Consider the following 20,686-nt stretch of genomic DNA (forward strand, 5'->3'; position numbering starts at 1 on the left):
ATTATTTAAGAATCTGCAAAAGCAAATGGATTACTGAACTTAAAGGGCCATGAATACTAAACATGTACATTGAACAGAGTCAGGAAAGGTTAAAAGACAAAGCGCCTGTTATCAGATAGTCCTGGACTAGCTACAGCTCCTTATTTAAAATGCCAATTGTTAAATTCCTCTGTGTTATTTTTATGATTGTTTGAGCTCAGAAGGTATTTGACAACTGTTCAGAAAACGAGAAAGACTCAGTTTGCAGCCACAGAGACAGCAAGATACAGAAAGTAAGTTGATGAAGTTCTTCTTAGAAAGAGACCTGTAAAGGACAATGAGGCAATCAAGAACAACTGGCATGGATTTATGAAGGACAAATCATCCTTGGCCAACCTGATTGCATCCTGTGATGAAATGACTGGCTACACAGGCAAGGAGAGAGCAGTGGACGCAATAGATCTTGACTTCAGTACAGCTTTTGAAATAATTTCCCACAGCGCTTTCACTCACAAACTGAGGAAATACAGCATGAATAAGCTGGCTGTTGGATGCATTGAAAACTGCCTAGGCTGACGGGCTCAGTGGGAGGCAGCTGGTGGCTTGGCAATCTGCCTGGAGGCCCACAGCAAGCTGAGTACTCTAGGGGTTGATAGTAGGGCCCTTGTAGTTCATTATCTTCATCAAAAACCACGGGACAGGTTGCACCCTGTGCAACCCACATTTTAAGACGTAATGTGCTAATGGGGCTGGCTGGCACACTCAACTGTGGAACTTCAGTTCTGAGGGCCATGTCCAATATGAGCAGACAGTGTGCTCTCATCCCAAAGAGGGTAAATCCACAGCAGCCTACATTAGAAATCTGAGCATGGCCCATAGCCTGAGGACATTCTGTCCCACTCCGCTGGGCGTTGGCGAGGCCCTGGATGGATGCAGGGCTCAGTTTGGTGCTTCTCCAGAGCAAGAGGGGGCCCTACCTTCAGTGAAGGCCACCACAATGATCGGGATCTAAATCACATCGCCTTGAAGGAGAGGCTGAGGGATCCTGGGCTTGGCTTGCCTGTTGAAGAGCGCAAGGGGTCATATAACAGCAGCCCACAGCTACCTGAAGGGGGTTTACAAATATGACAGAGCTGAACTCTCCTTGGTAGCAGCAGGCAATGCAATGAAACCATGGGCAGCAGCGGCCTGGGAAGTCCGAAGAGGGCATTATGAAACAAATTATTTACTTGGAAGACGGCTAACCTAGACAAACTAAGAAATTTTTATTTTGGATGGTTTCAGGAGCTGTCAAGACAAAACTGCAGCAGATGCGATTTACTTCTTGGTGGGGAGGCTGGGCTAGGTGACACCCAGAGGACCTTTCCAACCAGCCCGTTTATGATTGTGCACAAACATAGAGCTGGTGGCTTTCCTGGTCGACGATTCTTGTTTGTTGTGGGAAGATGGCTTTAAAATGGTCACCAAAATATTGTCTGGGCTTTACTATTAATTCAGGAGTGTGTTTCAGTATACAATGAGCACAAATAAAAATACTGTGCCATCTGTTGACAGCTGGCAAACTGTAGATGTTCCTTCCTGAAAGCAGAGTCTTTCACTGTCTCATTTAACCCGTTCCCTGCTATTGCTGTCGGCAATACAACAACAGCAAAGAAGCACAACGTATTTTGAAAATTCACCGACTGTAAAGTAATTCAGCGTGTTACTTATTCAGCCGGTGAAAGCAACGGAAGTGCCTGCAGCCATACTCCAGGAGCGCCCGAAATGATTTAAAACTCTGAGTGCAGCAACTCTCCTCTCTGAATAATTAACGTGAGTTTGCAGCGTTCACCGTTTTTACTCTAAGTATCCTGAAGGCAACGACACGGTGGGCTTTGCCTGCGGCCCGCGCCCTGCCCGCCCCCGAGCCGCCGGGCCTCGCTCCCGCCCGCACCTGGAGCCCCGCTGGCGCCGCGCCGCGCCCGGCCGCTCCCTTCCCCGCCCCCGGCACCGCCCAGAGCCGCCGCACGGGCCGGCAGGAGGCGGAGCGGTGGCGGCGGCGGCTGCCGGACGGACGGTGAATGGCGGCGGGGGCGAGCGGCGGCGGGCTGCTGCCCTTCTTGCGCCTGCTGGGGCAGCTCAAGGTGAGCGCGGGGAGGCGGGAGCGGGGAAAGGCCTCGGCGCGGCGGCGGGTCCGCTGTGGGGGCGGGCGGCTGTCGGGCTGTCTGCCCGCGGCCCTTCCGCGGGGCGGGCCGAGGCCGGGGCCCGGGCCCTCAGACGGGTTTCCCCGGCAGTCACCGGGGTGGGAGCGGGGCCTGGCCCGGCGGCGCGGCCGGCGGCGAGCCGGGGCCTCCGGGCTGTGACTGGCGGCGCCAGCGGGGCGGAGAGCGGCGGCCCCGTGCTGGGGCTGCCGCGGGGGGATGAGGGCGCCGGCCGGGGCAGCGCAGGGGTGGCCGGGCGCTTCGACGTGAGCACCGTGAGGCTGAGGAGGGCGCCTGCCGCTCTGGTAGTGCTGGCGAGAGGCCTCCTTGCCTGTGAACAGCAGCGTAAAGGCGGCCCGTCTCAGCCCGGGGGAGCCCGGGCGCTGGGGCAGGTGTTTCCCGGGCGCATCGAAGCGCAGCGGAGCGTGGAGGTCACGGTGGGCCAGCATTTCTGCTGGGTCGCCGAAGCGAGGTCCTGCAAAACCTGCGGATTTGTTTACGTTGCTGTGACACTCCTCACGCAGAGAGTACCACGGACAGGATGGGTGTACAGGAACGTGGCGAAGCCAGAAAGCGTATCCGATCATATGTACAGGATGGCGATGATGGCTTTGGTGACCGAAGATAAAAGCCTTAATAAGGACAGGTGAGACTCTCTCTGGTTATCGTGTATGTTAATGATGTGGGAGAGCTGCAATCAAAATGCTGAAAATAGCTGCAATAGTCATCCTGAGGAAGAGCTTTTAAAACGCACTGAAAGAGTTTGAAGTCCTTTCTCCGCTTTTCCCTCTGTCCTTTGGACAGGGTGGTGTTTACCTGGAGAGCTGAAAGGGGCTAAAAACTTACTGCTGAACTGTGAGTGCTGAGGCAACTCTTCAATGCAGAGGCTCTGAGCTGGTATTCTCTCAAGCCGTAAGCAAGCTGAAGACACTCAGTTAAAGCACAGTTTGAAGCAACAAACAGGAGAGACACAGCCCCTGTGGATTTGGCCAGATTGAGTTAGCACTGAGCAGCAATATGGAGCCTCAGAAATCAGCTAGCATAGTGTGGAAAGCATCACTGCTGAACAAGTTGTTGAGTCTAGTAATGGATTATGTTTGCTTTGTCCCTTCAAGAGCTGATTTGAAGGCTTTTTTAAGTATTCTGCAGACTGGCATAGCTACAGAACTGTGAGTGTCAGATTATATCCTGAATTTGCGATGGCTCCAATCAGATTACCTTCTACCTGTTGCAGGAATAACGTGAAGTGTGTAATGTAGTGAGTTATCACAGCATCTCTGAAAGCCCAGTGCACAAAAGCGAAGTACATTACTTTTGAATGCAACGCTCTTGTTCAAAGTGTATTTGAATTTACATTTACAAGCAGCAGTAGGAATTAAAATCATGTCTAGGTGAAAACTACTTCCTTTAGCAAAGAAGTGAAAAATATTATGTGACGTTTTTAAAAAAAAAACAACCAACCAACCTGTAAACTATATGAAGGGGATAAATTTATGCAGTCTTTTAGCTTTATGAATAACAAGATGTAACTTAAAACCTAATTATTCTGTCTTTGCTTCTTGTCAGATGTATACGATTAGCTTTGGTTCACGATATGGCTGAATGCATTGTTGGAGATATCGCTCCTGCAGATAATGTATCAAAAGAGGAGAAACACAGGAGAGAAGAGGTATGGGCATAAGGTGTGAAGCCACATTTGCAAAGCGTTCTGCATGTTTTTAATGTTTGGTGGTAGTGAAGGGGCCCTCTAAGCAACGTAATACTGTCATTGGCATTTGGCATTAGACAGGTATGCCACAAACAACCAAAGTTTTCAACTCGTGATTTTTGTAGATGTAATTTCACCAAGTACAAAGTTATGGAAGAACCTTTGAAGTAATCTTCATGTTGGCCATTTCCTCCACTGACTGGATTTTTGGCAGCCTGAATTAGTCATGTTGACCAGTCTTAGAAAGAGGTGGGGAGAAGGGAGTAGGTGCACTGAGAAGGGTGGGTGACAGTTTGTGGCAGATCAGTTTTGTGGTGCCAGATCGTGTGGTTATGACAGAGACTTTATTTAAACCATTTGCACAGGACTCCTGACATAGGTGGGTTTTTGGGGGGTTGATTTTTTTTTTTTTATTATTTTTGTCATGAGTCTTTGAGTGTGTCATGCCCAGGTTGTTTTATTTTTTTGCCTTGTACATATCCAAACTGTCGGTTTGTCATTTCTGGGTTTTATGCAGTTGAAGAAAATGTAAACATCTCCTCCAGCCACGGCTAGAGGGCAACGTGATGCCTCGGAAACTCTGTAGAGGCTAGAGTTAGTTCTTCAAGGAGTGTAAAAAACCGTTGTAGTGATTGGTTGTCGTCTTCCCCCACCCTGCCCCTGCCTTTTATGCTTATCTTTTTAAAACTTGGGGTTAGGGGGGCTATGAATAACTCCAGAAGTAAGCTCTTCGCTAAGAAAGTGGAAATTAAAGATCAAAGGGGTATTCAGCATTCTTGAACTACTATCTTTACTGATTGTAATTTTGGTATGTGTGTTTTTTTGGTGTACTTCCTAGTGTGTTCTTAGACAAAACAAAAAAACCCCTCTTTCCTGGAAGTTTTGTCACCAAGGGTCAGGCTTCAACTTTGCCTAGAGGGAACTCTCATTTGTATTTAGGCGATGGAAAAGATATTTTGATGCTTAAGTATGTTTCAGAAGTTTTCTTAAGTATTCGCAGCTCCTTCTGCTCCCATTTCACTCTGAGGATTTTGCTGTTGACTTCATGGGATGGAGGTTCAAGCATTATACATTTAGGCTGATTCTGAAATACTTTGTTGTAAAAATACATCAAGGGTGCTGGCTTCATGATGTGGCTTGAGCTGATCAATATGCTGCTTCTGCTGCAGACTTCTTGTTTTGCCCCTTTGATCTACAGCCAAAATTGAGCTGGTTCTGAAGTTTGCTGCTTGTGCAGAAAGTTTAACCAGATATTCCCACCAAGGCTAAGGCAGCAGAAATTTACCTTGATAAATAAAAGTTTGGGTTTTTTCTTTGGGGTTGTTTTGCTTGGGGTTTTTTTGCCAGGTAAGTAATTTTGGCCTGCTAACCTTGAAATCTGATGTGCTCCGGAGATGGAATGAGACCTTGATGCCTCAGTGCTGGGGAGCAGCTGATTCAGTTTAGCCATATTGTGAAACTGTACCCTGTATTTGAAGTGGAGAAACAACTGTGGCACTAAACGTTTGTCTGGCCTGTGATGTTTTTTTTGGGAACAGCCCTTAGTATTACTAGGAAAACAGTAGAAATAACACAGAAATGAGACTGATCAGCTGGGAGAGTTGATACCGTTAGTTTGGTACTGTGTTAAACCTTGTACCAAGATTTGTTGTTGAAGAAATAGTGCCTCGGTCTGGGAGCACTGTTTTATTGGTGCAGGGTATTAAATGGATTTTTTTCTCTGTTTTTCAAAATAGGAGATTTTTAAAGGTTTATGTTGTGTTGCCTGCCTGACAGTCAGTAGCTGTTCTGAGCCCTGCTAGTGGAAATGTGCTAGTTGAGTGTTTCAGAGGGGGCAGTTGCTTGTCAACATTGAACCTGTAACCTGCTAAGTTCAAATGGTGCCTCCACTAGTTAAACCTGGAAGGCAGAGCTGGTAATTGACAGCAGTTACCTGGCTTTTGACTTGCATGTTTTGTTCTGGGCTTTGTTTTGGACTCTTGAAGGTATTTGATGCACTTCCAGGTTGTTGTGTTTTAGACTAGTTTTCTAACAATTTACTTAAGCAGCTTCCAGCAAAGTTTCTTCACTGAGTGGTCCTACTGTTTCTCTGGCAGATTTACGTGCACGTGCATTTCAGAATAATTGTGGTGGGTTGACTCTGGCTGAATGCCAGGTGCCCAGCCAAGCCGCTCTCTCATTCCCCTCCCTAACTGGACAGGGAAGAAGAGAAGGTATAACAAAAGGCTCCTGGGTCGAGATAAGGACAGGGAGAGATCACTCACCAATTACTGTCGTGGGCAAAACAGACTTGACTTAGGGGAAAAAAAAGTAATTACTAATCAAATCAAAGTATGATAATGAGAAATAAAACCTAATCTTAAAAACACCTTCCCTTGCCCCCCTCCATTCTTCCTGGGCTTAACCTTACTCCTGGTTTTCTCTTCCTCTTCCGCCCCACCAGCGCAGAGGGACGGGGAATGGGGGTTGCAGTCAGTTCATCACACGTTGTTTCTGCCTCTCCTTCCTCTGCAGGGGGAGGACTCCTCAGTCTTCCTCTGCTCCAGCATAGATTCCCTCCCACTGGAGGCAGTTCTTCATGAGCTTCTCCAGTGTCCTAACCATGGGCTACGTTTTTTTTATGAACTGCTCCAGTGGGTCCCTTCCACAGGGTGCAGCCCTTCGGGCCAGCATGGGTCCCCTGCAGGATCACAAGTCCTGCAGCAAGCCTGCTCCATTGTGGGCTCATCTCTTCATGGGTCCACAGATCCTGCCAGGAGCCTGCTCCAGCGCAGTCTTCCTATGGGATCACAGCCTCCTTAGGGCATCTGCATGTACCGGCGTGAGGTGCTCCACAGGCTGCAGGCAGGTACCTGCTCCAGCGTTACCCTCCATGGGCTGAGGGGCACAGCCTGCCTCACCATGGGCTTCACCAGGGGCTGCAGGGGCATCTCTGCTCTGGCGCCTGGAGCACCTCATCCCCTCTCCTTTGTCACTGCCCTGGGTGTCTGCAGAGCTGTTGCTCTCACGTATTCTCACTCCTCTCTCCTGCTGCTGTTGCTCTGTGTTTTTTCGGGTTCCACCACCCCAACCAACCCTTCTTAAATACATTATCCTAGAGGCACTACCACTATTGCTGATGGGCTCAGGCTTGGCCAGTGGTGGGTCTGTCTTGGAGCCGGGTGGCATTGGCTCTGTTGGACACAGGAGGAGCTTCTAGCAGCTTCTCACAGAAGCCACCCCTGTAGCCCCCCTGCTACCAAAACCTTGCCACACATACCCAATATACTATTATACTGTGTGGTGTATGTTTTTTGTGTACTTGTTACCAAGTAGTCAGTTCTTCAAAAAAAGTGATAAAAATGTGCTTGCCCAAAAACTGGATGAATAGAAATGGCTTCTTTTTTTCAGGCAGCTATGCAACAGCTGACCCAGCTTCTGTCAGAGGACCTCAGAAAAGAAATCTATGAACTCTGGGAAGTAAGCTTGAATTCTTTTAATCCTTTGCTAAAATTCAGGGTAACCCATTGTCTTCTTCCTGTTTACCTATGAAACTATGTCATCCCTTATTTTGACCTCAAGCAAGGTAGATTCATTTGCTTGGGAGGTAAAGCTAGTGGGATGGTCAAGGTCACTTTGGAATCCTTTCCATACAGAAACTTCAAACTTTGGTAAAATAACAAGCTTCTGCCTCTGAACTCTCAGAGTTCCATATGAACCTGTCCAGGGCTTGGGTTGTACAACCGAAGGAAGAGTTTGTCGTCTGCATCCAGCCCTCTTGGATATTTGTCTGTTTTTTTAATACATTTTCTCTGTTGTTCACATCTGGCCATTTGCAGCTCGTTATCTTTTAATACAGGAAAAAATAACGGGAGCTGATGATGCCATGGAGTATTTTCTGGGTTTTTTTGCAAGTATTAATATATGTGGCTTCCATTTCTTTCTTATACAGCCAGTTAGGGTAAAATATTTAGTAGTAACTTCTGGTTTAAACTTAAATGTGGTGTACTGACTCAGAACAGCGCTTTTCTACAAACAACACAGATTGCTGGCTGGTCTTGTGTGCCTTAAATGTTTGTATTGGAAAGTGTCTTCTGTATTTGATTTAATGTTTTGATGTGAACTCATGCTGTTAATTGATAAAAGATCCTATATACTTGCAAACTAGGGATGATTACATTTCTTCCAAACAATTTGACTTTATAATTACTGTGCTTTATCTTCTAGCATACAGCTGCTTGAGGACAAGTGTGTTTACAGCTCTTGTTCCCATGTTGTTGCAAAGAAAGTGTTAGATGTTTCTTGGACTGTGTGACCTGAAACTGTATTTTATGCTGATACTCTTACTTTTCCACTTGGGCTTTATTTAAAGTCCAGATATTTGCAGCCAATTTCTGCCTTTTATTACACCAGCTTGTTTGTTTGGCTTGGGTTTTTGTGTGTGTGTGTGTGGGTTTCTGTAGTTTTGTGGTGAAACTGGCAATGGCGGTGGGGTTTCAGGGCTATAATTCAAGGTAAAGGGGGTAAACCAGCATAACCAGATCTGAGGAAAAAAACCCTTGTCTCTGCCTCTTTGTCAGCCTTCCAAGGACTGTTGCTTTGGACTGTATTGGTGGGCGCTCTGCAAGTGTAGCGTAGGGGAGAAAGGTAGCAGAAAGATACCTCCAGTGTATTTTCACTTTATAACTTAATTGAGAATACATTTGAAAAAACATTGGAGTGAATGAGTCAGCACCCTTCAGCTCTGTCCTGCTTTTTTATTTGCAATAGCAAAAGCACAGGAGTAATTTAAAAGACAGACGTTTTTTGAGAGACCAGTTACTGTTTTTCCAAAGTATACAGTTATTTTGCACTCTTAAACACCTGCAGGGAGGAAACTGTTTTTATTTTAGCACTGTGCACAGTTGCACACATAATAGCTGATGTTTCTTGAGGTTAATGTGAGCTGAGGTATGAATAAGATGATGTGGGTTGTATGGCATAAAGAGGTTGCTAACAGATTGATACTCCCAATTAATTGCTGGAGGTGGGACAGACCTTTACAAGCAAACAGCCATAGTTCTCTTTCTCCTGAAGTTCTCCTTTGTAATGCTGCCAAGAGTTTGTTCTCTTTGGTGGCAAAAAAAACCCCAAAGGGAGTAGAAAGAGATTTAAGAAAATAAGAAATAGTATTTACAGTATAAAGATAAGGCAAAGCTCAGACTGAAAGGAGGAAAATAAGGTAAAAATACTGAAATGAAATTGATTTCTAAAATAATGATCAAAGTGTAATTGAAAATTCAAAGCATCGTTCAAATGCAAATAGATTAGTATATGAATCAATCATGACTATCAAAACCTGGATTTCTGACTTTGAAAGGTAAAGCAGTAAGCATGAGAACAAACAGGCTCCTAATAGTGTGTCAGACAAGGAAATGACCATCACACTTATCTGAGCATCACTGTTCTGGAATTACAAGCCAGGATCTTGCCATTGTGAACGAAACCCACACCCACAGTTGTCTGTCATAAGGTGCAGAAAGAGTTGCCGTGTTCTTCAGTCAGTAGGAAAAACTCTTCCTGCACTTGTGCTGCTCACATCTGCAGAACTGCTGTGTGTCACAGGCTGTGTGGATCTGAAAGCAGAGGTGGGCCCGGTGTGCACTGAAGCCTCTGGTCTGATTATTAGTGGTAGTGATGATGAATGCGGTCAGGCCTGCAGAGGGTATCAAGGTGATGGTAACCTGTCCCGAAAGAAGCCGCCTTCTGTCGTTGGTTTTGGAAGTAGGGAGAAGACCAGCTGATGAGATGTCAAATACAATGCAGTAGATTTAGAAAAGAGAAAATGAAGTGGCAAACCTGTTTGCAGCCATCACTGGAAGCAAATGACAGTAAAATTGTTCAATTTGACTAGAAATATGAACGACTTGCAAATATATACTGGTGATGACTGCAGAGAGGGAAAAGATAGAGAGATTAAAGGACTTAAAGTCTGAAGGGGAGGGGAGGAAACCCCTTAACAACTCCCTTCCCAATTTCTTAGGAGAGACATAAGGACATAAGCGGCTCAGACAGATTAGACCAAAGAGATTAAGAGGGAGTGACAGGAGAAAAGTAAAGAACAATTCCTTATAAAAGCAGCAAGTGGTGGAGAAGAGTGCACAATAGGCCTTAAAAATAGGTAGTGGTAATCCATGGGCACACACTGTGGTAATTCACAGCCTTAGCCAGGGCTGAGTGGTGTTAAATGGAACCAATTATTTAACTTGTATATTGGGTTTTCTCGATATCGTCCTTGATTCAGCCAAAACACTTGGTATATTTAGAGATAAAGCATGCAAAAGAATTATGTTCTGAAGTCCTATTACATTTAACAGAAATTTTGCACGTACTTATTGCAAGCATTTTGTTGAATAGCAGTCTTAAAAAGAGAGTGAAAGACAACTGTTGTGAATATTTATGGAGTGGCTTGTACTAATAAAGAAAATTCTAGATGTATGAATAGCTTCTAATATGCTGTTTCAGAACAAAAAAAAAATTTCTTATAACTGCAAATCTGTTCAGGAATATGAAAACCAGTGTACTGCAGAAGCCAAGTTTGTAAAACAGTTGGATCACTGTGAGATGATACTGCAAGCATTTGAGTATGAAGAGATGGAAAACACACCTGGCAGACTGCAGGATTTTTACGATTCAACTGCTGGTATGACAGTTGGGCTTTTTTTTATTTTCCTTCTTGTTTTTTGTCTTTTGTAAATTCAATGAAATACACAAATTGCCTGTTTTCTGATAAGACATTCAGAGCAAGTGAGAACTAGTTATTTCACTCATTGCTCAAGTACCCTAAATATTTTGAGGAAAACTCAATGCAGTGTGAAAATACCTTACATTTATCTGTAGGTATTGAACCTGAATTGCATTTATGCGTGTTCCTTTTACATGACTTTTTACCTAGACTCAGCTTTCATTACACTTGGATGTGTATAAGGAGCTCCCTGTAACATTAGGGGGGTATAAAGGAGGCTTCAGTCTTCACTGACGCTCTTGACAGCAGCTTGTTTCTACTTTGTGTTTCGTGAACCAGTGAAGTAGAATTTGTTATCCCTGTGTGAGCTGTGGTCTTGTGGGACCTGCCCCAGGTACACGTGAGAGCCAGCTCAGTGAAATGTTTCAGGTGTGATTGTATTACTTTTTATTCTATCCACTGCTTTTCATCCTTTCCGAAATAAACTGATAGTTGAAAGGAAAAATGGGTAAAATTACTACTTTAGCAGGGGAGCTGAACACCAGAAGAGGACTGTGACTTAATGTCATCCTGTCCTGGGAAAAAACTAGGGACAGATAAACTTGGGGAATGGACCAGCAGTGACCAGGCACAGTCCCTGACAGGTCCTGTTTATATTTTGGTGACTCCTCAGGGAAATAGTAAGCACTCTGAAAAATGCAATAATTTGATTAGGGAAGAAAGAAGACAAAAAAGACAAAATTCAACAAAGCTGGCATACTTCATTTTCCAGTTGACATCTTTGCCCTCCTACCAGAATTCAGTAAATTAAACTGAGCTGGTGTCTCAGTGGAGCCTACAGCATATACCCTAAGTGTACCTGTAATTGGTGTGGTTTCCTGTAGCAGGATACATACATCTTGGTCAGGGTCCATCCCTTTTTCAGCTCTTAAGTGTCTTAATAGAACTCAAAATATTTTCGTAAGTTTTTTTGGGAAGGATGGCTGTAACTACTCTTATAGTAAGTTATTTCATAGTTGGATTAAACTGGGAGTACTATTTTTCTTAAAAGAATAATTTGGCATTTATTCTGAACCTGAAGTGACATCACTGCTAATGTTTCACTGCCAACCTTTCACACATAGGAAAACGAGAGCATTTTTAATTAACTTTCCCTTTCTTCTGTTTTGCAGGAAAGTTTGTTCACCCAGGAATACTCCAGCTTGTATCTCTGATTAACACAGAAAGGAATAAAAAAATAGCTGCTACATCTCATCCGCATTCTTGAGGTGTTCCTAAATGCTGTTGCCATAATAAATACTTTGTTTTATATTCTGTACGTTCTTTATCATATAACATCACTAATTCTGCCAGCAGATTTTTTTTTCTGTGCATTCACTGGTGAGAATCCCAGGACCACTTAGGTAGGAGCAGGTAGGATAGTTACCTCCCAGATCAGAGGTTGTGTCAAGGAGCAAATATTTAGAATCAGCTTGTTTGGGATTTTTCTTTTTTTTAATCACCCTCTGGTTGATGCAGCCTCAGTTACAAATAGATTCTCCACTGGGGAAATTCAGGTAAGTTTAAAAATTAGCTGATTGCAGTCAGCTGATCTGTTCATGTGATGCTCTGACTGGGACAGGCAGTCTTGTTCTGTGACTTCCAAGTATGATTTAAATACCTTCTATATCAAATGGGTTAATGTCTGTTCACTGTGCTACACATAAGTGAGATCAATGAGCACATTTCTCTCCTGACAGAGCCAGACTTAGAGATGAAATTTCTTTGGAGTGCATGAGCCTTAAGAAGTGACGGTGGATAAAAATGGCAATCTCATCAATTACAGTTTCTCAGTTTATTGTTTCATACATTTTTTTTCCATTGTTCATGCGTTGTACCAGGGAATGATGTTGACATTTCTGTAAGGCCAGTACTCCAGACTCCCCCTCACGCAGACTGGCAATTTTACAGAGTCTTGCACAGGTAATTGATAATCACAGAATAGCTGAGGGGTGTTTGGAGCTTGCACAGTCTAACACAAAAGCCTGTATGCCCATGTACAAGTACAAGCTGTCTGTCCTTTGTTCTGGCTGTAACACTCTGGCACTGTTTCTGCCGTAGACAGTTTTTAGTGGAAGTAATAATGCTCATGTAAAATTACAGTATGGTTGTCGAGTAAACTGTAGTGGTTGCAGAAGCCATACCAGGGCCAGTGTCTGCGCTACTAACTGTTGCGTCATGTGTGCAGCTGCAGACTCGGGTGATGTCACAATTACCAGATAAAGAGAGTTTGCACTGGAAAAATTACGTGGTAGAGGGAGAGCTAGCTCCTCTGCCTTCAGCCTCATGAGGCAGCATAAAACCAGGTTCAGTTGTCGCCCACTTTAAAGGTAGGTAGTTTAGCTGAGCACACATCCTCCGGCACCGTGACTCAGGAAAAGGCTCCTTTATGGAAACTTCGTGGGCCTGACAGAAGCTTGCGCTGCGTCCTGTGGCCAGTCCCTTTGGCAGAGGCTCGGAGTGCTGTTGGAGCTGCTGGGAGCTCGTGCCTTGGTGGCTGGCACAGTGCACAAAATCTGCAGAGATTGGTCTGGGTGAGATTTCGGCTGCTTGCTCTGCTCGGGGTACCCCACAAGGCACAACAAGCAGTTGTGCCCTGTGGAAACCCTGGAAGGTAAGCTGTGTTTTACTGAGCAATGGGGGACTCTGGTAGTGGTTACTGGCAGCTGATTGTTGTGGCGCAAGGGTGATGGACTGGGACCTGCTGAGCTTCAGCGTTTTTATTCCACAGAGATGCGCGCAAATCGTAGTCTGTATTGGTTTGCATTGAATACCATGCCAAGCATGGGGGAGCTACGGATGCATTAAAAGAAAGTTCTCAGTTCTGTCTTGACAAACAAGAAAAGTGGCCTTAAAGAGCCCTTTGATAGAAATACACAAAGCACAAGTGCTGCCCCAGCAGGAACAACCGGTTTCTCCAGCGCAGCAGCCGGCTTTACTGGCTGGTGACACTCAGTTCTGCGGGGGATCCAGGGGACGGAGCACCGAACCCTGGTCAGCAGCACGCTGGTGCAAGAAATGTAAAAACTGACCTGGGAAATGGAGACGTGGTTTGCGTGTGCATTGTGCGGGGTTTGGTTTTGTTTTGACATCCAGCAAGTACTTTGTTAAAATCACGTTCCTGTCCACTCGGGGCAACTGCAGGCTAATGGCCGTTTTGGGAACTGCGTTTGAATGGAAATGGGGGGTGGTTGGAAAGAGACTGGAGCAGCGTGATCAGAAAGCGTGAGGCATGATGACAGGTTCCTAGAAAGGTTAGCGAACAGTCTGTGGGGCTTCAGGCTTCCTCATGCAGTATTGAAGTGCGCTCTTCATGTGTAGGAAAAGCGTGCTAGGCCCAGGACACGCACCCTATGGGAGGAAACCGCCTCCTCCCTTGTCTTTCTCCCAATACAGTCAAACCAGCCTTGACCCTGTGCATAGTGGCAGCTGCTGTAATGAAAATAACATGTAAGGATTTATATGGAAGAGCAGCTTATCTGGCCAGCCTACCTCTGCTAACAGTCATACACGAGCTCTTTAAATTGCACTCTTTTATGATGTTGTTAAAAGCAATTGCCTGCTTTCCCAGAAGCATTTTTCTCTGTGTACATATATACATACATAAATATATAAATAAATTGAGGTCTAAATCTGTGTCCTGCAGCAGGTGCCAGTGCTTGAACTCCATGTTTTAACCTTGGTTTGGCTCAAAAGAGATCAATGGTTTAGACCTAGAAAATGTTTTCTGCCACGCATTTCACTTCTACTGAACTTGGTTCAATTATTTCTCTCCTTTGAACCTCAAAATGTTCAAAATTCGGGTTGCAGATTTCTGTGGGGAATTTCAGGTTCAGAAGAAGCTGAACAGATTTTAAAGACACTAGGAATGGCTGACTGTTCTTGCAATTTACTTTGATACTCTGCTGTGATATAGCAAGGCTTAGAGATGCACAGTAATTCTAGTAAATGCGCAGAATTAAAAAAAATCACAAAGTGTAAAAGAGTAAGAGAGATTTATTTTTAATATCAATAACTTCATTTACACAAACTAAGTTGACCATTAATCTTTTCTTTATTTAAATAAATTCACATTTATGCACAAACCCACGTAAAATAAGCTAGCAACTGTCACAAGAAAACTGTATTAAAAACCCCAACAAACTAGTTAATTTGCTTCCATGCTAAAAATCACACTAAAGAGGCATTTGATATAAATGTCCAAAGTTAATTCATGTCCAGTAGACTATGACAAAAGGACTTCCAACTTTGTAAAAACTAACAAAAGCCACACAGGAAAAAAATCACTGAAAGCCATGTTTTCTCACAAGATTTTAAGCAATCTGTAATGTCAAACTCACTTAACACTGATTTGAAGCTTTGGCTTATGCTCAAAAAATGCATCCTTTTTGAAAGTAGCCAGATTCTTTTCCATCTTGTTTATTGATAAAGCTGTGCTCATGTCAGTCTGGTTAACCAAGTAGTGCAACATGCAGACTGACACCGGCTCACTAGACAAGAAGGCAGTGTCACACGTGTGCTGCTCTTTTCTTTTTCTCATTTAAAAATGTTGAAAGGATGCAAGAAAACATGCTGAATCAAAGCTGAGAGATGACTGGCTCGTAGTGATTAAGCAGATATAATGCAGTTGGTGGAGTTAGGTCCTGGAGCGAAGCATGACAAAATCTGACAAAGTGAAGCACCTACTCATCCTGCATGTGAGATAACAGGGTTTGTGCTAGCAGCTCTGAAATGCAGACTGAAGGCATGGGCTTGCTCACCTATGGCACATCTTAAGCCAGCTGTTGGTTTTGTGTTCTTTCACTTAAGGCTGTAACTGAACTTATGCTCATAAATATACCTTGCCTTATTTTTGAGGGAAAGATAGCGGAGGCAAAAATATTAGAGGTTCCCTCCGCTTCTTCTGTAATTAACTTACTTACACTGTCAAGTCTTACCAAACCACAGAGACCGAGCAATGGAACATATTTTAAACTGAAGCTTTTCCAGCTACAATGATCATCTTAAAACGGCAGCTGTAATCAGTTCAGTTTCTATATGAATCACTGGCTGTCTCTTCCTGTCCTTTACTCTGCTGACCCATGGGTGGAGGGCAATACCAGACTGTACCAGTGAAGAAGAAAAAACTTTCTGTGACAGTGATTTTATTTCCTTTAGAAAGCGGATCGTGTACAGAGACTCCTGAGCAAAGGACACCTGGTATGGCTGGCAGGCAGCTGGTATATGGGACTAGTGCTGGCAGTAGAAATCTTTGCCCAGCTCTAGGTCCATCTGTCTGATGTGGCACTGAAAGGGGAGTTAGAAACCAACAGATGGAAAACCGTAAACTAAAAGAAATAAGAAACAGAGACTGGGAGATTGTTGGAGGAAAGTTACGTGAAAATGAAAGCTATTTTGGTCACCTAACAATGATAAGTCAATGACTTATGTCTGGTTTCTATGGTGTACAAAGTACCTGATGATAAAATGGCCCATTGAAAATACAAATAGAGAGAGGAAACATTTCTCCAGCACAAGGCCAGGGAGGCAATTTTCCAAAGCTGACAAAACCTTGTTGCACAAGTTGGGTGGCAAGGGAGGCCTAAAACTCACGGGCTAGGCAAGTCTCTGAAGAGAGGCATGCGAGGCTCAGGAGGGCCTGCGGTTTAACACTGAAGCTCTTCTTCGCTCTCAGGGAGTCGGGTACCAGCAAGAGAGCTCTGAGCACTGGCATGGGCTGTAGAGCTGAGGACTTCTTCAAAACTGCCCCCTGTGTGGCTTGTCCCACCAACCTTGGTCTGAAACATGGCAAACAAAGAGAACAGCAAGTTCCTCTGCTCACACTGTAGCAAGTCCCATTTGCATTCCACCCCGTGGCTGTGGAGGGCTGGGAACTGCTCATAGCAGGCAGAGAACACGAGGCTGGGATTTTCTTAGAACAAAAGTATAAAATCACTCAAATAAAGCAACCCCTTTCCTCCCCCAGTTTCTAAACTTCCAGGCTGCCAGAGACATTTATCATACACTTATAGGAACCAAGTCCTAAGCAGATTCCAGGCAGGATCCTAGATCCTAACAGAAAACTTAGTGTGGTTCTTTACACGAGTAGCTCACACTGGTTCCACCATTTTTTTTCCAGTTCTACACAGGCTGGATAGGAGATGGGTATTGGAATAAACTGGCTCATTTGCTAAGCAAAGTGGCCCACCCACTAGCAATGGTAACACAGCTGCTGTCAAAATACATAAACCAGGCTGGGAGTTTGGACAGTAGGAGGAGTATAGAAACCGAAGAACAAACCCAGCAGCTTGTCTCCCTTTAGGTACTTGTAGCTACCCAGGTACTGGTACATAGAACTGCCCACAGCATTTTAATGTGGGGAGGGGGGAGGAAGAGATACCAAATTACATAAATGAAACATAAGACACACATGCTGACGGGTCATCTACTTTCAAAATGGTTCAGTTTGTGAATTTGTAAATCTAAGTATTAAAAATAAACCCCAATATGACTAAGTCTCTGAAACAGAGTTCCCCTAACAAAGACAGAGCTTTATCGAAAGATTTGGAAATGGTCAAGACTAAGTAACAAACAGACAAAGCTGTTTAGACTGGGTCATCTTGGTAAGAAAATGTTCTTTTGTAGTTTGGCTTGCTGATACACCCACTCAAAGTTGATTTAAGCCTGAAAATAGGGCTAAATTTTTTACTCCATCCTAGAACTGCAGCAGGACTTAAAGACAAGCTGGTGCTTTTCCAGCCTGTCAGCCACTGAATGCTTAGGAGGATTATTTTAATTAAATGTGCTTTGTGTTCCAAGTTTCCAAAGGGTTAATCCTATGTAAGCTTTTGTTTCATCAGCTAGCACAGGAGCTTGCCTAGCGTGAAAGTTCTTATTAGAATAAGGTAGTACTAGGCTTTATACATGCTTTGACAGTTTGGGTCACTGTTATTAAAAGTTCCCATCACAAGAGGTAAAAAGCTGTATTCAATCTGGTGGGCTTTGCTGACTTTCAGAAAGTATGGGTCCATCGCTGAGTTTTGCACACAGCAATACAAAATGGATACAAAAAGACACTTAAATGCTGGTAGGCCCAGACCTGCAGTGAAAAGGCAGGCACTGCCTAGTAAAGCTACTATTAAGTTTTCAGGGCAGAATTCTACTTTTATTTGCCAATTACAATTCTCAAAAGAACATTGATTCAGACTGATCAGAGTGATTGTGAAAGTAGAATATTTCTGCACCCTTTCAAATGACTCGCTTAAGGTACATCTGAATATGGACACCTCAACATCAGAAACATTAATGCAGTTTCATTTTCTATCTGCTTTTCTGCCTACTTTTCCATCCGAAAACAAGAATGATGTAAGTCACTTTATTGAATGCCTCTGGCCAATACCTCAGTGCTTACACAAACATTTGATTCATCAGACTTCTAATTTTCAAAAAAGTTGAAGAGAATGAGGCACCCAGGTCCTGTCAATTTCCAGGGAAAGCTAAACTAATACATACTCCTAAGAAAGCTGCAACCAAAAGTCCAAACATCAAGGGCAAATAAAATCTAACTTGAAATTTGACTTCTAGATGCATGAAGTCTGAACATCAGTTTTGGCTGACTGCAGAGCATTGCGGGACCACTGAAGATCTGTAGCTAGTAAGAGGCGCACGAGGAAGAGGTAAGGCTACTGCTGTTCTTTTTCAGAAGGCCCTCTGGGAAGTTCTCCATTTTTTCAGACCAGAACAGGATCCTAGAATTGAAGGGACAACCTATGATTTCTCCCCTCACCCCTGGTCTTCCTAATCTTGCAAACCTTGGAACAGAGGCAGGGAAAAGGGAGAACAGTGCTGAGACACTCCCAGTTGTCGACAGCCTACACTGCTGACACCCTAGGTCTACGACTCCAGCTTCCTTTCTCCATTTGCACAAAGAAATGAAATCAAGAAAGAGAATACAGAAAGAAAATATTTCAGAAAATGTCAGTGGGTTTGCCAATAAAAATCAACAATGAACGTTTCACGGGGTGTGGAAGACCACTTTAGACTTAAGACTTTGTCTTGTCCTGCTTTCTTAAAGACTCCTTAAAGGATGATCTAAGAGCATTCTGAATAAAATAGGCTAAGAGCTGGCATGACAAATAGTCTCCTCTAAAAGAACACCTCTGCTTAATCACCAAAATAAGATCAGGCTCCTCAAGCAGCTCACTGTGAGAAGAAACGGTCTTCAGAGCTCTGCAGTTTAAATTGACTTTTCCAGTTTCTGAATGACACACTGAGGCGACTGGAAACAGACACCCCTCCCTTGATGCATAAAGGACATCACTCGCAATTGTCCTTTACCCCTCAAAACAAGGCAAAAGGCTTTAAGCTGTCCCTCTCAGGTTGGCCTAAGTGCAAGAGGAATGGATTTGCAGAGTCTAGAGTTGTCTAGAAGCAAACTTGGGAGCTAGAAGTACTACTGAAAGTCCTGAGAGTAGGCTTAGTGACTAAATGGGTACAAAAAGCACTGGACTTCTCCAGCTGGTGAAGGTGGGGTGTGTGCATGTGTGTGTGTGTGCGGGGAAATCAGTTTCAGACCTCGGGTATTCCAATGAGCTGCATTCCTTAACCAGGTGGGTAGATAAGCAAGTGATAAACCTGAATGCAGCAGACAAGAATTCAGACCTTCCAAGCTGATGCACCTCATTGCATGAACAATTTCTCCTACGGTGAGGTTGAATATAAAAAGCATTTGTGGCTAAGGGGAAAAGAACGAATAGGAAAGTGTATACGGGCACGGAGCTGGGGCTCTGGAGGTCCGTGTTCTGTTCTAGCTCCTTGAGAGGCTCCTAGTCTTCCCTGGAATGCTGCCTCCCACCTGTGAAACTGAGATGATGTTTCCTTCCCTGACACAGTGTAATGGAGCTGACATTAGCCTACACTATTCATGACAAAGTTGTCAGAACAGCCTATCACTAAATAAATGTGGATACTCAAAAATTGGAAAATGAGAGTAACTCTGCATTCTTTAATGGACATGCTTATTTAGAAACATAAAAATACATCAGGCTCTGCTGCTTTTGTCAGACCGACTGGAAAATCTTACATGCTGTAAAATTTCACAGTGGAAAAGACAGACATTCCCTGTGCACCTGCTGCTTCAGTTCTAGCTGTAATTTGTATTTTCCGTAACAAGGAATGTCCTTCTGTCCCAGGGGGAAGGCCATTTTCTTGCCTTTTTAATGGTTTACAAGTTGAAATGCCCTTTGACATTAATCTAGTGTTTTCAGTTCCCCCTAAAATGAGGGGTGATCAGTTTGGCCCTCATCTACTGACAGACTGCACTTGGAATATGTTGGAATCTTTCTATTGCAGCAAAGTAAAATACCATTTTATGAGCACACTTGACTATCTGATGAATAAAAACCAGTAGGAGACAAACCCTCTTGTTGCCCCCTTGAATGTGCCTCACCACGCAGCAAAGCTCGCTGTGAATTTGCCATGCTCTGTCCTGCTAAATAAGAGCCTTAAGAAGGGCTATCAGTGGTAACTGGTAACTGCCATTGGATATTCCGGTCCCACAGCAAAATGTCAATACAGTTTTTTGACATTTTAAATCCAGGCAAAACACTGAAATTTGAGAGGAAACACCCCTGCACTAAAGAAAGTTAAGTTCAGCACTAGGCACCACACAGGTAGTGTGAATCACACCAGTTACGTGACAGCTGCCACCAGCTGAACAAGGGGCACTTGGTAAGTACATCTCTAGTGTTGAAAGGAGCATAGCTCAGGGAGGAAACGTCACTCTGCAGCCCCACGGCTCCACCTGCCTGGCAGGGCGCAGCACAAAGCTCCTGAGGCCACACTGCTTTCAAAATCTAACCTTGCATCTGCACGTGGCTCTGCCTTGCACAGCTTGATCAACCGTGGTCACACCTTAGGAGATGTCTCTGCTTTCCGTTTTAGTATGGCCATATTTTTGGCATTTCTGAGACCACTTTTACTTTGGCAGGCAACAGAAATAATTTCTTAGTAACAAAGTACGGAAAGACTATTTCATTGCACATTGCCTTCATTTTCCATTAGTGCTCTTGCAGTTCCTTGAAATTTTCAATGGAACAG

General features: G+C 44.1%; 2 protein-coding genes across 4 annotated transcripts in view; one reads left to right on the forward strand and one right to left on the reverse strand.

Annotated features, from left to right (window-relative positions):
* Positions 1 to 1,941: 1,941 nt before the first annotated feature.
* Positions 1,942 to 11,881, forward strand: HDDC2 (HD domain containing 2). Of its 2 annotated transcripts, XM_055714110.1 has the most exons (6): positions 1,942 to 2,102; positions 2,684 to 2,805; positions 3,726 to 3,828; positions 7,258 to 7,326; positions 10,390 to 10,528; positions 11,743 to 11,881. In XM_055714110.1, the coding sequence occupies exons 1-6, from the start codon at positions 2,040 to 2,042 to the stop codon at positions 11,835 to 11,837; spliced, it is 591 nt and encodes a 196-aa protein (XP_055570085.1). In that variant the 5' UTR covers positions 1,942 to 2,039; the 3' UTR covers positions 11,838 to 11,881. The 2 variants fall into 2 exon arrangements, with proteins under 2 accessions (XP_055570085.1, XP_055570086.1); XM_055714111.1 differs by lacking the exon at positions 7,258 to 7,326.
* Positions 11,882 to 12,031: 150 nt separating this feature from the next.
* Positions 12,032 to 20,686, reverse strand: part of TPD52L1 (TPD52 like 1) — a 60,278-nt gene continuing 51,623 nt past the window's right edge. For both annotated transcript variants that reach the window (XM_055714109.1, XM_055714108.1), the window contains one exon: positions 12,032 to 16,386. In XM_055714109.1, coding sequence (XP_055570084.1) covers positions 16,255 to 16,386 — 132 coding nt within the window. In that variant the 3' untranslated portion in view covers positions 12,032 to 16,254. The remainder of the gene's footprint in view (positions 16,387 to 20,686) is intronic.

The sequence above is a fragment of the Falco cherrug genome, chromosome 6, assembly GCF_023634085.1.
Source record: "Falco cherrug isolate bFalChe1 chromosome 6, bFalChe1.pri, whole genome shotgun sequence".
Taxonomy (NCBI): Eukaryota; Metazoa; Chordata; class Aves; order Falconiformes; family Falconidae; genus Falco; species Falco cherrug.

Excerpts from the sequence above, each read along its gene's own strand:
- HDDC2 (XM_055714110.1), top strand. The coding sequence starts at position 2,040 with ATGGCGGCGGGGGCGAGCGGCGGCGGGCTGCTGCCCTTCTTGCGCCTG. Across the intron at positions 2,103-2,683 it reads GCCTGCTGGGGCAGCTCAAG|AGAGTACCACGGACAGGATG; the intron begins GTGAGCGCGGGG and ends CTCCTCACGCAG. Across the intron at positions 10,529-11,742 it reads TTTTTACGATTCAACTGCTG|GAAAGTTTGTTCACCCAGGA; the intron begins GTATGACAGTTG and ends TCTGTTTTGCAG.